Raw genomic sequence first — 18,027 nt, forward strand, 5'->3', positions numbered from 1 at the left:
TGCCAGCTCCACAGAAAGTAAAGCCCCCCACACTGCAGCTATTTATAGGGCTGAGGGATCACACCATCCCTGAAACACACTCCACCTCGGAGCTGCAGCATCGGGTGATTTTTGAAGAGGGAAGAGTCACTGCAAGCCAAAGCCACCGTGACCCTCCTGCAGAGGACAGACCACAGCGTTTTCACTCATTTCTTCTGAGGCTACACAAAGGTGTGTGAACACATCAGCACATCTCACTGAGAGCTCACAGAAAGGCTTCAAGTGGTGAAACTTCTTTTTTTCCCCCGAGTTTGATCAGGCTTGTTTTGTCTTCCAGGCAGTAAATCTCATTAAATCTTTGCCTACAAAATAAAAAGCCCTCTGGTATAAGAAATCTTTGCTTCTTGTACATATTTATAGACACCACTCAAGTAAACTCAAACATGAAACAAGATTATGTTTATCTGGAGAGGCAGATTTTCCAGGAAACCATGCTGACTGGCAGCTCCCATTCCCACCAACTCACCCCTCTCACCACAGCATCACACAACAGCCTCATTTAGCCTGTTACTCACCACACTTTCCATGACTTGCTCTTTTCCTCAAACTACGGCTTTTAAGGAGACAACCCCCCAGTCAGTAACTAGGACGTGGGTGTTTTTCTCAGATGTACAAACCACAGACTTGCTCACCTTAAAAGGCACATTTGCCTGTGCCAGTATAACAAACCCTCTGGATTCCTCTGGATAAACAAGATGCCTTCTGTATCCAGCATGTTTCATGGATACTTTATCAAGGGAACTTCAGAGTTTTTTCTAATAAATACTGTGATGGGTTATGGAGTAACACTGATCTGTTAGTACATTCCTGCCTGGACCCAGTTCCATACCTCTCTGAAAGAGGAGGAGATTACTGTCAAATATCATCTAGTTTCTATGGCCTCTGCTTGTTCTTAGCAATAATCTCGTTAACTAAATAAGATGTACTGATTGAAATAATGAACCATATTATAATGGGTTAAAAATACATCTGTCACCTTCATCTACTGGAGCTCCAACCCCATCCCAAGGTAAGTTTGCTTGCCAAGACCCATTCCCACACAGCTAGGCAGGCTGGTGTTAGCTGTACTATAACATCTTTCTCACAACTAACTGCGACCAAAACCAAGCAAAAAGAACTGTTCTAGCAGAGCTCAAATGCAGCCCACCTGCTTTAGACTTATTCAGGTCATCTTCCAAGTCTCCTTTTTCTTTTTTTAAAATAAATAATACTTTAGCTTTGCTTTTACTTAAAATAATTCTCAAAATTCTCTAGTATTTTGTTTTTAAAAGCTGACACTGAATTTAACAACCACTTTTTTTTCAATCAAAAAGCCTTACAGCTTTGAAACAACTGGTGCCAGAAAGCAAATATGAACCACCTGAATATTTAACCATGTAAGATGTACTTGCCAGTCACATCATACTCAACTCCAACAATCTCTATGGAACGCTGTAATGACGATTTTTCATTTGTAATGGTTGGTACTGGCCAAGGAACCAGAGCTCTGCACTCACTAATAACTTAAACAATCAAACAACTTCACTTTCTAAATACGCAGACCACATTTTTAAAGAGAGAAATGTAAAACATGGAATGACAGCCTGGAACAGAAAAGGCCATGTCCAGTTCATCAAAACATTGTGCAGCTGAGAGTTTCAGGGTGTTTGTTTTACTGAATCAGAACAGCAGAATTCAGGCCAGCATAAACCCCCACAGGGAGATGACAACGCTGCAATGGTGACATTTTGGTGCCACCCGCATGGGGAACAACGGTCAGCCCTGCCAGGACCAAGGATTTGGCCACAGGAACTTTGTTCCAGTGCAAGGAAGGAGAGCTGGGTCCTCAAGAAAATATTCAGGGGAAAAAAAGGTTAACAGAGGTCAGGAGCACAAACAGCTGGAGAGACATGCTGGTCCCCACGTTCCTCATCCACCAATACCAGACACCCAGAACTTGCCCTATCTCGAATTTTTCACTGGGAGACCTCCCAAGCTGCCAAATCCAGCTGCTGAATACACTCACCCCAGGTAGAGTTTATAAGAACAAGCTACAAAATACCACCTACTTTGCTAGCCAGGATGGTCAGAAAGGATGAGAGCAAACGGCTCAAATTGCAGCAGGGGAGGTTTAGGCTGGATATTAGGAAACATTTTCTTATAAAAAGGGTTGTAAGCATTGGCACAGGCTGCTCAGGGCAGTGACAGAGTCACCATCCCTGGAAGTGTTCAAAAGGTGCGTGGCACTTGGAGATATGGATTAGTGGTGAATGTGCAGTGCTGATCTTGAAGGTCTTTTCCAACCCTAATGGTTCTGTAGTTCTATGATTCTAATTTCATCTGCTGGCACAACTCCAGATGGTCCCGTGTGAATCCAAAGGGATTTGTCTTTGTCATTCCTGGTGCATACAGGAATGCTAAAAATCACCGACTAAGAGGCACTGCCAATCTGAACGCATTTGTCAGCTCTAGATCCTGTACTTACCTCTCCATCAATGTGATCTCCTTACTTTATTAACAGTGCCTGACAGAAGAAATTCTAGATTCAATCCTGACACCTCCAGTGATGGGGGCTGGCACCCCTCTCTGAGCTACATTGCCCTGTTTCATCTGTTGGAGTGGTTTCTCTATTTAAGGTTAATGAGATTTGCATCTAAGCATCTTTACAAGCTGGAATCTTTGCTTTCAAAAGCAGATCTCATCAGTCACCTTTGCTTTCCTTTCAGTACACCCTTCCACACTGCTGGAATAACTCAAGCCATCATTTTCAAAATAAAAGTATTTCATAAGTCTTTTTTTCCTCTCATTTCTTATGCTCAGACTTGCACTGTAGCCTGTCTAGACAGCACAAATGGAGTTTGTCCTGTGCTGCTCATCAGGGTTCTCATTTGACTCCCAAAGCTGTACATTAGAGTTGCCTCTCCCTCTGCCAGAGCACCCAGCAATCATTCAAATAGGTGAGATTACAGCCCTGAGCATTAACTCTGGGCCTGAGCACATATATTTTAAAATAAACTCAGTAATACCTGTGCAAACCCCTTCATAAACTCATTGATTTAAATTTTGACCTCACCAGGAACACATTCAGCTTTGCTTGAAGTCCTTACTAAATTAAGTTGAAGCAATGTAAAGTAAAATTAAATAGTTAAAGAAGTAAAATGAATCGTTTCCACTCAGGGGTCAATAGTAGCCTGCTCTATGCAATTTAGAACTTGCACATGCAGAGCCAAGGCTTAAATGGTTCTTGGATTACAGCTTAAGTTAAATAGCTCATGATAAATTGCAAGGGGGAAAAAAAGGAGCAGAAAAGAAAAGGCATATATGAAGGTGGAATTTCTCTCTCTCCTTGAATAAGTTTGATTTCCATTTTTGAAGTCTTTTTCACTTCCAAGTGTTTATTTACCTCTGAGTCTGCTGTAGATCCTTGTTTAACTGTTGCTATGCTGAAATCTAAACCAAATACATCCCAAGATTTTTTTTAACCCTGTTCTCTCAAGGGCACAGTGGGAGCTTCCTCTGGGGCAGATACTCTCTCAGCCACTGCTGGGTAGGACACCTGGTTAAAAGGTTTAAAAACAAAAGTGTGTAAAAGTATAGATGGGAGGCATGAGAGACCAGACATGGAGCAGCAGTCCCAGAAGACCAGCACCAGAAGATCATCCCTGTGTATCCAGAACACTCAGAGTCAGTCCAGAAAAAGCTCCGTGGTCTTGTTTGGAGTCCATCACTGTGACTGAACCATCAACATTTTAGCTGTGTAGTTTTCTCAAGGTTTGTGCAATGACAGAGACATACAGCAATGAAATCTTTTGCACTAATTGCTTTTTGTCTGCCCTCTTCCTCCCAATGGCTCTTCACAAATCACAGAATCTGAGACTGGTTCAGGTTGAGAGGGACCTTAAAGCTCATCTTGTTCCACCCTCAGCCATGGCAGGGACACCTTCCACTAGCCCAGGTTGCTCCAAGCCCTGTCCAGCCTGGCCATGGATGCTTCCAGGGATGAGGATGAGAAGCTGAGGGGTTTGCTCACTGTAAGAAGGCAAAATGCAGATCACAAGCTAAGAGGGAATATTCCCAAGTCTGAGACAGCCTTCCCACATTTTGTCTTGATGAAAAAACAGGGCAGATGGACCACCCCAAAGTGACAACCTGTTCTTTTTGTCAGAGCTGACTGACACACTGGAAGAGGATGAAGCTCTCTCAGCTGGTAGGTCGGCAGCACACACAGAGCCCTGCGAGGGCCCGGCTCTGCCTGGGCCTGGCCACGGCCTCGCCCAGCTCTTCTGCACTGCCGGCAGAACTGGGTCAGGGACAAAAACCCAACTTGCTTGTAGTGAGATTCACTCTCTTGGCTGTGAGGAATGCATTAGCTATGCTATTATTGCAGGCTGTGACTACTTGTGCTCTTGCAGTGCTTATCTTCTCTCTCTGACTCTCATTTTAATATGTTTCAGTGCTTTTCTTGATAGAAATTTCAACATTATGGGCAATACTACGACATTGCTAAAATCAAATCCTCTGCAGTTGTTTCAGTTTTCTTACTCTCAGCTCCTCAGAAGCCTTCTTATATCTACAGAACAGATTTATAACTGTGTAAATGTTAATTTTCCTCACACTCAGCTATGAATAAGCAGGTATTTCAGAAGGTAACTGCTGCATTGAACTCAAAAGCCAGTAATAATGTGCACAGATTTCTTTCACAACCCAGGAACACCAGTGAGTCTCTCTATCCTCCAGTACCATTAAAAGCTTAAAGCCAAAATGAAATAAAAAGACCTAAAGCCATCAACAAACTAACTTGGTGAACCAACATAAATTAAGAGGTAAAAAAATAATCTACTTTTCTCCGAAACTGGAAGAAAACCGTAAGCTACAACAGGTCCAAATGAGCTGCCACTACTGGGAGATGTTGACTGGGAGCTGTTGATACACAAGATTGTTTCCCCACTGTTACACCAAGCAACAGCATCAAACTCAAACAGATGGACAGACAGAGCTTTGGATAGTCTTTCAGTTCAAGGAGGTTTAAGGATTTAAAATGTTTTCCCATGCTGGGTGCAGACAATCTCTGCTTTCAGACAAAATTGGAACAGACACATGTTAGGCTGAGCTTCAAGACACACAGGTCTACAAACGAAGAAAAGCAGGGAAATGCTGAAGGATTTTACTGAGCCTTTCCACAGGCTGATGTTCCTTTATTGGGCCTTTCCTTAGGCTGTCATTCCCTTCAGATTATGGCAATGGACTCTTCCAGTTTATCACTGCAGGTACCCAAGAGTAACCAAAGTGCTCTTTATAACCCAAAAAGTACCTATTAATTTTAAAAATCTGGCCTGGTATGAACTTTGGGAACACAGCTAACCATGAACCAGGCAACTGCACTGCTGTCCCAAGAAAGTTATGGAGAAAATCTTCCTGGAAGGTACTTCCACCACATGAAGGAGGTGACTGGTACCAGTCACCAAGGATTTACCGAAGACAAATTTTTCCCGAGTAACCTGATCATCCCCTTCAAAATGCTTCATGGGTCACAGAGGGCACTGCATTCTCAGCAAGTCTATGCTTGATAGCAAATTGTCTGGAGCAGTTGAAATGGTGGAGGCTGATATTCCAAAGGACTTAGCCAGGCTGGAAAATGGGCTGCTGGGCACCTCAGGAAGTTCTGCCAAGTCTCGGCCCTGGGACAGTTGTTCCTTGCAATGATACAGGCTGGGGCCTGGCTTTCTAGAACACAACTCTGCAGAACACAGATGTGGTGGACAAGGAGCTGCACAGGGCTCAGCAGCGTCCTCCAGCAGCACGGCCAGCAGCCCCTCAGCTGCGCCAGTGGGCTCAGGAAGGGACTTGTCCTCCTCTACTCACTATTTTTATAAAGTCCCCAGCTAAAGCGCTCTGCCAGTTCTGGGATCCCCAGTACAGAAAGGCATTGACCTACACAAACAAGTCTGGTGGAGGGACCCAACATCAAGGTTGTGATCAAGGGCTGGAGCACAGGATGCACGAGAGAAGAGAAGGCAAAAGAGGCACCTTCTTCCAGGTGTGCAGGGATGTCAGAGGGGCTCTTCAGAGAGGTGCCCAGTGGGAAGAGAGGAGCCAATAGACTCAAGTCAGCACAGGAAATTCTTTCTTAGTGTGAGAGGAAAATGTCTTTGATCATGATAGTGGACAAGCACTGGATGGAAGCCAGGAGAAGCTGCTGGATCTCTAACCCTGGAGATACACTGGAATGGAATGGAATGGAATGGACAATGCCCTGAGCAGCCTGCCCCAACCAGACCTGCTCTGAGCATGTGCTTGGATTTGAAACCTTGAAGTCCTTCTAACCCACCTACTTTTGTGATTCTAAGACTTCCTCCTGCTCCTTAACATACTGCAGGGCTGGGAGCTCAGCTGTGCTCTTGTTACAATGGAAATTTAATTTACATCTAAGATGGAAATTTAGCTTTTACTTTTCCCCTCTGATGGTACAGACAAGAAAACAGGGAATAAAAACTCTATCACAGACACACAGAATGGACCTCTTCAAAGGCTGTTTCCTTTGCCTCAGACAGGGTCAACAATACTTACTTTGTTCCTGAGAGAACAAAATCCAGCCTGTTCTTAGGGATTTCCACTGGTAGAGACTTCTCAAAACATCTCATGAAACCTTCAACACCACACTAATGTCAGAAAGCCAAAAATATTTTGTCCACAGTGTGTTTACTGAGATTGCCATAACTACATTGTCAACATAAATGATCTATTGAGCTTAACAGCAATGCAAAGCAGAGGATCACCTCTGTAAGCAGCACTTCCACATATGGAGCTGTTAATACAGAAACTGTCATGGACTGAAGCAGAAGATGGAAAGTTGAAGACCACGGTGCAGAAACCTACAACCCCAGATAAATCACAGAATCACAGGATGGTTTTGGTGGGAAGGGACCTTAAAGCTCATCTTGTTCCAACCCCTGCCACGGGTAGGGGACACCTTCCACTGTCCCAGGTTGCTCCAAGCCCCATCCAACCTGGCCTTGGACACTTCCAGGGATTCAGGGGCAGCCACAGCTTCTCTGGGCAACCTGTGCCAGAGCCTCCCCACCCTCACAGGGAGAATTCCTTCCCAATATCCCATCTAACCCTGCCCTCTGGCAGCTGGAAGCCATTCCCCCTTGTCCTGTCCCTCCAGGCCTTTATCCAAAGTCCCTCTCCAGCTCTCTGGGAGCCCCTTTAGGCCCTGGAAGGGGTTCTACGTTCTCCCCAGAGCCTTCTCTTCTCCAGGTGAACACCCCCAGCTCTCCCAGCCTGGCTCCAGAGCAGAGGGAGTCCCACACTCAGAGCAGCTCCGTAGCCTCCCCTGGACTCGCTGCAGCAGCTCCAGGTCCTTCCCGTGCTGGAACCCAGGGCTGGAGGCAGCTCTGCAGGTGGGGGCTCAGCTGAGGGGGGCACAGGGGCAGAATCCCCCCCTGCCCTGCTGCCCACGCTGGGGGCTCAGCCCAGCACACGGGGGGGTTCTGGGCTAAATCACCACATACAGAAGCAAAGTCATAATAACAAAAGCTTGTTGCAATATCAGCTCTGGTTACAGTAAGTGACAGGGGACGCAACAGAGACATCGTTTGCAATTGTGCTCTACACTGAGAATGAGATTTTTCCATCTGACACTCACTGGAGAACACAGAATGGAAACAGGAAGGTAAATCCATTAACAATGACATCCAAACACGTGGCAGCATAACCACAAAGGTCAGGGTATGAGGCTGTCTGTAATTTATTTACAGTTGTAATAATAGTAAATGTTATTTCCTTTAAAATTGTTTTAGTATATATCAGTTGCAGCTTTAACGAGCAATGTTAATGTATAATTAATTCATCAGAGAGGATGAGGCAGTTTGAAGAGCAAGCCAAACTCCAGCCAAATCCAATGAATATGTCACAAAAGATCATATATTGAAATCTGACAACAGCTGACAGAAATCCAGTGACCAGTCATTTGTTTTTCTTTGGCATGTGGCATGCTTTCAAAAATCCAATAACCATAATAGTACTTTTGGGATCTTAACCTGACTTCCTGAATAAACCAACCTACCAGACTTCCGTGAAGAGGTACTGAAACTGAGACTTTCTTTGAGGAAAACTTTCTTTTTAGAAAATATCAAATCCTGGTTTAAGTGTAATGAAGTCTTTACCAAAAACACTCTGATAAAATGTTCTAATAAATAATTACTCTCATTCTATACAATTTGTAAACATTTGTTTTCCTCTTTTTCAGTCTGGATATTTCTAGTTTCAACTAGAAGAGTGACCGGATCTTGTTTTATCTTTCACTAATAGATTAAAAACCCTCTGTTCCCCAGGGAAGCCAGGGAAGACTTAATTTCCTGCACCTAAAAGAGACTTCACTTCACAGCTGGTCACTGGACTTCCCATCTTCAATCATTCTTCTCTGAACAACCTCCCTGGTTTGCGAACACAACATGGGGAGATGTTATACTGGAAGATCTATGTAATAAACGCAATGATCATGTATTTAGTTGCTTAATGACACTACACTGTGTCAGCTTCTAGAACCAAGAATATCACAGCACTTCCAGCCATTTGAGACCACCAGAAGCTCTCTCAGCTCCCCACAAGAACTGGGAATTTAAGTCATTGTTTCCAGGGATGCTGTAAGGGAAACCATGAAGCCCAGACCACACACTCTGTTCATAAATGTATCCTACAGCCAAACTGAAACATGGACTGTTTGCACCCACCATAGGAAGAAATCTAAATCCCTGAGTGGACTGTTAATGTAATCAGTAATTGGTAAAACTCAGGACAATCAGTAAATATTGGAGGAAAGCTGTGATTTTCTGTTGTCTTTCAAGGTTGTTGGCAAAAATTTAGACAGAGTAACTGCTCCTCATTCAAAAAGCATATTTCAAGTCTTTCTATTTTACTCAATTTTATACCACCTTAATTGGGTCATGTTAAATCTGTGTTGTTACAATTCCTTACCAGTGAGTGAGTTACAGAAATATTCCTTCTGCCTATCATCCACATCATTTGCATTTTGCTTTCTCTGGGAGAATACTGTTTTATTATTACATGCTGAAAAGGATGTAATAATGAACACCCCTCAGAAAGGATATGAACATAGAATTGACAAAGAGAAATGGAGCTGTGCAATAGAGTTAGCTGCAGTTACTCTGATATGCAGATTCTTGTAAATACAAACATTTTCAAGATGTCTCTCTCCAGCTCACTGAGCACAGACCTGCAAAGGGCACTGGCATGAAGCTCCTACATTTTTAAAAGAGTTTTTTTAGAAAGGATGCAAGCCTGAACAGCACATATTTTTTATAAACATCAAAAATGTCAGTCTTCTCTCTGGATTGTGAAATGCTCAGTTTTATCTCTCCCAGCAGAACATGATACCTTGACAACTACTCTGCCCACCTGTGAGGCAGATCTTGTTAGGGGGCTCACTGCAGGAATTCAGGGCATTGTGCACATAGTAACACGATTCTCTTGCCTGAAGATACCTCGAGGGGTAACTGATCTCTGCACAAGGAGACTGGGGCAGACTCACCCCCAGGAGGATGACTAAGTCCTTTTAATCTTCCTCAGCTGCCCACAAACCACGTCACTGTAATCCATCTGAAAACCTCCAAAACTGAGCCTCCAAGTAAGCCCAAGAAGGTTACCAGCACATTAACCTCCATTTTGGCTTATTAAAAGAAAAATTAAGAGCTTTGAAAACTGGAAATTTTTATTGCTCTCAGCTTTGAAAGGCCTAGTTGTGAGACTGAAAGGTTTCCCAGAACAAGTTTTAGAGATTTCCCTCATAACTTCAGGAGAGATGGATGACTCACCAGCCCCTGCAGCCACAGGGAGATGACAGGAACTGTGAGGAAGGAGAATTTTCTTCTTCCTGACTTAACACCCTGCTCTATGAGGCAGTGGCTGCTCTAAACATCACCTTGGATCCTGTGGGTCTGTGTCCACAACTGGCTGTGCTCCCTGCCAGACCTGGAGCTCCTGTCATTCCCTGCAGAACACTCCTCTCTGTAGCACAAGCCATGACTGCCACGTGTACATGTGTCTGTCAACTGTGCAACATGGGGCATTTTTCCTCTTACTGCCTGCTGATTTCTTATGCTGCTTCCAACCTTCTTCAGAAAGTAAAGGATATTTTGAGTTCAATAGAAAAACTCGAGGCAAACAAAAAAATCTATTTCTTGCTTTTGAAATCCTCCAGTAGCCCCGTAAAAAAAAAATCCAGCATGCCAGGAAGCTTTGGCAGTGTTATGCAGGCAGGCAAGGACTCAAGATATTCCTGTGGCTGCCTTAGAAAAGCAGAACCCCCAGCTGTGAAGATCATCTAACAGCGAAGATGGGGAATAGCTCTGTGTGCTCTGTACAGTACATATGTACACATACTCTATATAGGTTTGAGGAGCTACAGCCTGCAATTGTGTAGCTCAGCAAGGATGTCTTGTTATTCAATTTGGAGACATCCTAAGGCATAAAATGAGAGCTCCTGGTTTATTTTTGAAGTACTGACCTGTTCCATCTCAGTTTGCCCTCTTCTACCCATTAAGTCATTTCCCATCCTCCATCCCACAGCGAGGCACTACCAAGAATTCTGAGCACCCTGGGCAGAGAACTACAACAGGTCCATTGCCAGACCTGTTCCCAGGTTCTACCTGTTTGCTCAAAATGCAGAAAATGCCAGACTGTCTCAGGGCACCTGCAGCACCTGACACATGACTGCAGTCTGTGCTCAAGAAGTGCCTCTAGGACCTTCCTAGAACTCACTGTGCTTTGTTGTGATTAATGCCCAAATTGTGCCACCCTTTCCAGGTAACAACCTCAAGATTCTTCAGCCTGTGTGACTTGTCACCATCTGCGTTGCCCGTAACAGGGTAGCAGAGGACATACAATCTCCATCTGACAGCCTATTCCTCCTACTGGCATAAATAGGTCTGAAAAGTCCAAATCACTCCCAGAAAAGCCCAAATCACCCTGAAAAGCTCCTCAGGGCTGGCTAAATTCAGAGAACAAGACTGGAATGGCAGTAATCACTCTCCTTCAGCATAAGAAATCTCTTCTGTAATCTCTTTTGCAAAGTACTGTAAAAATCACCACTGACTTAAGAGCTCATTTAGCACCAAACCTTCTTATCTGGGACTCCAGAGGCTTTACCCACTCCGTGGTAAATGTCCAAAAGAAGAAAGAATTAAGGATATGCATCACATGAGTAAGAAAGTAACCTTGCCATAGTGCAGTTAAGCAAAGTTGTAATGCAGCATTTCTAAGATCATATCACATAATACAGTGCAAGCAGAATGTAAACTCTACAATCCATCCATTGGAAAGAAAAAACCCAACTCTAAAAGTCAAGGTAGGTCATTCTGCTGCACAGTAACAGAGGTCACTATCACCTCACACACAGCAGAAACCATGAAGTGCTGAGACAGCATTGCCCTTATCGACTTCTATTTTGTTTCAAATTAATGTGAATAAATTTGTTCATAGAGATAGATAAAAAAGGAAAATCCAAGTTTAGAGTGTCCAGGGAACAGGATGGTACTAGAGATTCATTGCTATTTTTAGAAGTCTTTGCCAAAAGCTCATAGAAACTTTAGGGAAATGATTCTGAGAAATTACCTAGTTATGACTCCAGAAGACACAAAATAATTTAAAATTCACTTAAAACACCAAAAGTCTTTCAGGTTTTGCAGGTAATCGGTCTTTTAGGAAAATTTACTATCACGTGTTTCCACAGCACTTCAGTTTCACCTCCCATTTCTACCAAATCAGTCTCTAGATGCTGTAGTACCAGAGAAAGAAACTCCAAAATACAACAAAGGCAACTAACAGACTTCTGTTTTGGATTACAGACAGATGAAGGAAAGAGCTTTGAAATCTGAAATGAAATTTAGCAGGGGATAACTCAGGGAATAATGCTGGTTTGCAGCACTGCCAGGAGCAGTTCTGCTCCTGGAAGCAATAAGCACTTGTGTCCCGAAGAACCAATGCCTGCTGAAGCCTCACACATCAAACAGTAACACTGGCAGGAACAGAACAGCATCTACAATCCTGAAGGTAACTGTGGCTTTAGAAAGTTGAAGATGCAGCTTTATTACTTTCACGTGACAATAAATCAGCTTTGTAAAGCATTAAATAGGCTACTGTGAAATACTCTGGTCAAGTAACAGTTCCCAACGAGGCCCATGTACATGGTTAATTACAAGCAGTGTGTGCGTGGGCTCATCCAATGCTGTGACGTGTCTGCAAACACATAAACACACCAAACACATCACACAGCACAGCACTGGGGGGGCGAGCCCTGTCACACCTATGCTGGCTAAATCAGTAACTCTGCACCTGATCCCAAGTCTTCCAACACTCAGCTCTCTGAGGTGTAACCTCAGGCTGTGCAGTTGTGTGCACAGCACACACACGGAGCATCTCCTCCCACAGAGCAGCTCACACCCTAAACCTACCGTGCCATCAGCTGCAGTACCTTGACATGGCTTAAGATAAAATCTGTTCACATTAACAAACAGTGAATGCTGCTGTTCCAAAGCCAGCAACCACACACGCTGGTATGGGCTTCAGGGAACCAACTGCTTGTGCACTCTGGGATTAAATGATCCTCACTTACTGAAACGTGACCTGAAATGTGCACTGAAACCAGGTGAACCCTTGGCACTTCTACCTGGAATACAAGCTGATCCCAGACAGGATCTGTGAGTGTGCTATGAAAAAACACTGACATTTTATCACACAAGTCGCTGCCTTGCCATGAGTAGCAAGTAGCAAAAGAAACAGGTTCATATGTTCCTTTTTTTTTTTTTTAGTATTGTCTCATTTGGAGTGTTTCCTTGGCAACTGGTGGTCTACAGCCTTTTGATGTCCATGTAAAAACCAGACATTTTAAAATTTATATCTCTTATTAATGCAAGTATGTTAAAACAGACTTTTCTGAGCCTCTGTATTACTATTTTCCAGCCACACCTCTATGTATAACCAGAATTTATAAGATTTTATGCACATGGGCATTACGGTGACAAATCAAACCTTATCTAGTTTTGAATTCTGCTTCAAGAGCATCACACAGCCAAACGAAGAACCACTGGTACACACTGAATTCATTGTTCAGCTTTTGACTGAACAAATGATTGACTCATAACACATATCAAAGCATTTCATGGTATTTCTTTAAAAAGTGTTAAGCAAAGTTTTAGATGTGTCAACACTGACTAATTTTTAAGGACTGCTGCCCACAATATTTGAGCTGATTAACCATCAGTGGGAAGGAGTTGCTATTATTTAGCTAAAAGCTGATGCTCTTGTCACAACACGTCCATGGCAAAAACGAGTCAAAAAAGATGGAGCATAAAGGAAAAAACATGAGCTGAAGGTTTTACCTCACTGTCTGGGCTGGGCTGGATGACCTCCCAGGTCTGGGAGTCCACGTCGTAGCAGTGGAGCTCGTTGGGCAGCGTGTTGTCCGCAGCCCCCCCGAACACGTAGAGGTGCCGGTCGAAGGCCACCATCGTGTGCCCGTAGCGCCGCTGGGGAGGGGGCGGCGAGCCCCGCAGCAGGTGCTCCGTGGGGATCCGTGTCCAGCTGCGACAGGAAACAGGAAACAGGGCATTTCTTCACAATTCTTTTAAATTTTCTAACTCTATCCTTCTTCACCAGGAGACGCAGCATTCTTCCTCAGCACCCATTAAGTGCCACATTTCTCAACTCAAGCATTCAAGGATTATGTGGATTTTGCAAAACTTATCTGTCTACACTTACATCTTTTCCTTGAATTCAAACTGGAAGAGATTATTGGTAATCTTTGCTCCACTCTGGCCAGAGAAAACAAACATCTTGTCTTTGCAAACCGCCACGGGAAAATTACAGCAGGAAGGAGGAATTTCACCACTTTGTTCAATCTGAAAGGTAATTAAGTTCAAAATCAGAAATGCATTGTTACAGTGCACAACTCCACATGCTGAGGATGCTGCAGGGCCACAGGACACAGGTGCAGCCAGACTGAGCACATGGCACGGGCCCTGTAAAGCTGGTGACAGGTAATTGACTCCTGCTGTGCTTACGTGTCTGCACACACTGATTTTCCCTGGATAAAAAGGTTGGGAGGCCACGTTTTTTAAAGCTCCCAGTACTGTAAGGACCAGGACTTTAGTCAGCTGGCCAGCAAAGCTCCCAGTCTGTGGTCTGAGTGGGAATGCAGTGGTCAAAGTGGGGACGCAGTCCCTTCCAGAGAGGGCACAGCAAATCCCCATGGGAAGTCCAAGTTCACTTCACAGATTCACAAGCAAAAAAATCACTCTTTCATACACACTTGGTTTTCCAAATACCCAGACCAAATCAAATTTGAACTGTTTCTTTTCACTGTGGGTGAAAAACACATTTTGGAGAAAGAGCAGTGCAGTCTAGCATGGGAAATTTTAAATAATTGTGCATTAAAACCAAAAAAGAGAATTCTGTGTGCTAGTTGACATTAAAGCTTCTTACCTCTTCCCAGCAGGTCAGCTCTCTGTCCTGCAGGCCTATTGTCCACATGTCATTTAATCTGTGCCATAACACAAAAAAATGCTTGATTTGAAACAGTTAATTTCTGGTAATGGTCTTGAAAGGACAGAAATACTATTTCATCAACATTCCTTCTGCACAGGAAGAATCTCCTACTTCCACTGACAGAAAAACAATTATTAGAATCCTTTTGTCCGATACCTAAATTTGACAGCCCCACTCTAGCTTGCTTCAGCATCTTTCTAGTTACAAGTACACTGCAGTTAACAGCTACATACAGCAACTCAGCCTGGAGCTTAAGGATTTGAGCTATTTAATCTTCAGGATTTTTACAAAATACCACTTATTACCCTGGTCCTTCTGCTCATCCCTGGTAAGTACTGAGACTGACCACAACAATTATTTACATGGCTGAATTCTTCCTTAAATACACAAAGGAGGATGAAGCAGGTAACCTGACACATCTCTGACTGTGCTGTTCCCAGAACAAGTTACTCACAGTAACTACAGATGTTTCCTTTGTTCAAATCTGCCTGGAGGCTCAAGTTCCACAAAATGACATTTTTTAACATGATTAGACGTATTTAACATAAAGTAGACAGCTCCTCTCACCCACTCCTTCCTTACAGCTACCCAAGGCCCTGGGGGACTCCCTAAGCTGGCACTGAACAATCCCACAGAGTCATGCATCTTACACTGATTCCTCCTCCAGAAATAACAAAGACATCCCATCTGTTTTCCTGATTAGCAGCAGTTCTCCTGAAGACTTTGTGGAGCTGGACACTTTTCTGAAGATCCTCCTCAGAGGAGGAGGCAACCCAGCTCCTCATTTGTGACAATCTCCATGTGCTCTCATGATGCAAATATTGTACATCAACATAAATTACTCCTTAAGTTCATCACGACAGAAAAGAAATGACATGTCCAGAATTGACTGTTCCATGACAGACCAACAGCAAATGCAAGGAGCTACTGTGGGACAAAGCACCAGGCTCTCTCTAACATCTCAGCACCACTCATTTCCAGTCCTTCCCCATACAAACTCCCACCTCCCTTCAACCTAAATATTACATATTCACAGAGATTTCTGAGAAAAAACTGACACGTTGCTCTTAGTTCTGTCAGATGATTTCACAGCAAATCCAGGCTTTGCTCTCTAAGTCTCCAGCAACATCAGCTGGCCTGTGCCGGGAATCTTTGAAGAAATGCGCATTTGCCAAATTCCAAAGATCATTTTGCATCCTGACAACCAAGCACACTGTCAAATTACACATCCACAGCTACTCTGAGTAACTACATCTCTAGGTTTTAAGCACATACTTATTTGAACACAAACCAGTGAATTGCAAAAGTGCAATGCTCAACAACAGACTGGGTTTGCAAAACTTCAGCCGAGTGTTTAAATCCCTTGGAATATGGAAGTATCTCTACAGAGGTGGAAACTGAGGGGCTGGGATTTCACAAAAGCAGTCAAGGAGTGGGTGATACTGCCCCATACCGTGCGTTGCCATCATATCCAGCAAAGATCCACAGCTTGTCACTGTACACTGTTGCACCGTGAGCTGACCTGGCCACTGGCAACCTGCAAGGAAGAAAATGCAGACAAAAATCTTTCCTCTGCAGCTGCAGAGGGGCTGTAGATGGATCTAAGAGCTAAAATGCACATGTAGGAAGAAGAAAGTTCCCTACACAAAATTGCTTCTGCCATGCACCCTCCAAACACTGAGTAAGCCTCTGAAGTGTTAGTTTTGCACTCTGCTGCCTTCAATGGAGAGAAGTCACCTTAATGCAGACAGGAAGAAATAAAGAAAAAAATTCCAACTAATTCCTTGCCAGGACTCAAATACTCTTACAGTATTTTGCAGAAAGTAGTTAAATAATGGGAAAATTCATAGCACCATTGGTAGAGCAAGGTGGGAATCAAGTCTTGCTATGAACACCCCACACGTATTCCCATGAACTAAGCAGGTGAAACACAGAAATGAGACCAGGACAGAGCTCAGGATACTCATTTGGGATCATTCAAGGTTGTTCCCAAGATGTAGTGCCCACAATGAAAGATCAAACCCACGATTTCTCTTCCATAATCTTGTTTTTTTAACTAAATCAGCCAGGTTGAACAAACCTGTGATGCCACAAGGCATCTGTTGGTTTGTCAGAGGTCATTTTAAGCATGAACACTGTAACTCTGGGGAACAACAAGCAAAATGTGAGTTTGTAAACTGAGTAAGAATTACTCTCCAAAATGTTCCAAGTTACCAGAATTAACCAGAAGGAGAAATTACTAATATGGTCTATGTTCTGAAATATAATGTGCTCATCAGAGGCGAGCAACAGTAACACAAGAGTGGACTTCACATTCCTCATCCCTCTCCACAAATCACAATAACAAATGTTCCCTTCCCTCTCTCCACTGAAATCAGCATTTCAGAAACTTCAACTGTGTAAAGGACTATGGTAAAGACACCACGTGACGCTTACTGGGGAGTGGTAAACACAGAACTGTAAAATGTTTGGGGTAGAAGGGACCTTAAAGTCCATCCTGTTCCAACCCCTGCCCTGGGCAGGGACACCTTCCACTGTCCCAGGCTGCGCCAAGCCCCATCCAGCCTGGCCTTGGACACTTCCAGGGATTCAGGGGCAGCCACAGCTGCTCTGGGCACCCTGTGCCAGGGCCTGCCCACCCTCACAGGGAAGAATTCCTTCCCAATATCCCATCTAACCCTGCCCTCTGGCAGTATGAGGCCGTTCCCCCTTATCCCGTCCAGGCCCTTGCAAAAAACACAAAGTAGTTGGATCACAATCAGTGTCAGGAATGGCATTCTGAAATGTGCACAAAGTCAACTTTAGGAAGCAATGTGTTAGTGATTTTGATTTTCCTTGGAACATTGAATCTCAGGAGCCCATGTTCACACAGGATTAACAATTTCCAAGCTATCCTTGAAACTGAAACAATTCAGGAAAAAACCAAACTCCCTTTGCTCTCACCCCTTCAGTCATGGACCTGAAACATGAAGAGTGGATTTTGGACAAATTTCCATTGTGGTGCACTCTGGAATGGAGGCCTTCCAAAAAAACTCCTATAGAACCAAAAACTTTAACTGAGAAAGCAGAGCAGCAATCATGCTGCAGCCCTAACATCGGCACTGTAACTAGAGTCTGACTGTGCCATGTGAAATGATGCCAAGCTACCCTCACTCCCCCAAAGCGTGAGGCAATGACACCAGCTCTTACCTTCCCTCAGTCTTCCACTCTGTCCACTGCCCCGTTGCAAACTTATACTCAAAGAGGTCGTTTTTATTCTTCAGGTTGGAATTGGAATAGATATCTCCAGTATAACCACCTGGACAACAAGAGTTCCATTAGACTCCCAAGCAATGGAGCACACACGCTCCCAGGCATTGCATTAGGAGAAACTTTAGATTGCATAGAGTGTTTGGCTAATGGACTACTACAGGAGACTTCTCCTCCACTCCTTCTCCTAAAGAA

At 43.8% G+C, this 18,027-nt stretch overlaps 1 protein-coding gene across 2 annotated transcripts in view; it reads right to left on the reverse strand.

Moving 5' to 3' along the window:
* The window catches only part of LZTR1 (leucine zipper like transcription regulator 1), a 44,770-nt gene that overhangs the window by 25,068 nt on the left and 1,675 nt on the right, over positions 1 to 18,027 (reverse strand). For both annotated transcript variants that reach the window (XM_042015938.1, XM_042015939.1), the window contains exons 5-9: positions 17,773 to 17,881; positions 16,037 to 16,120; positions 14,521 to 14,578; positions 13,798 to 13,937; positions 13,419 to 13,620 (exon numbers count right to left, since the gene is read on the reverse strand). In XM_042015938.1, coding sequence (XP_041871872.1) covers positions 13,419 to 13,620; positions 13,798 to 13,937; positions 14,521 to 14,578; positions 16,037 to 16,120; positions 17,773 to 17,881 — 593 coding nt within the window. The remainder of the gene's footprint in view (positions 1 to 13,418; positions 13,621 to 13,797; positions 13,938 to 14,520; positions 14,579 to 16,036; positions 16,121 to 17,772; positions 17,882 to 18,027) is intronic.

Source organism: Corvus kubaryi, unplaced genomic scaffold, assembly GCF_017639235.1.
Source record: "Corvus kubaryi isolate FWS band 111438036 unplaced genomic scaffold, C.kubaryi_AGA036_p1.0 split3-37355, whole genome shotgun sequence".
Taxonomy (NCBI): Eukaryota; Metazoa; Chordata; class Aves; order Passeriformes; family Corvidae; genus Corvus; species Corvus kubaryi.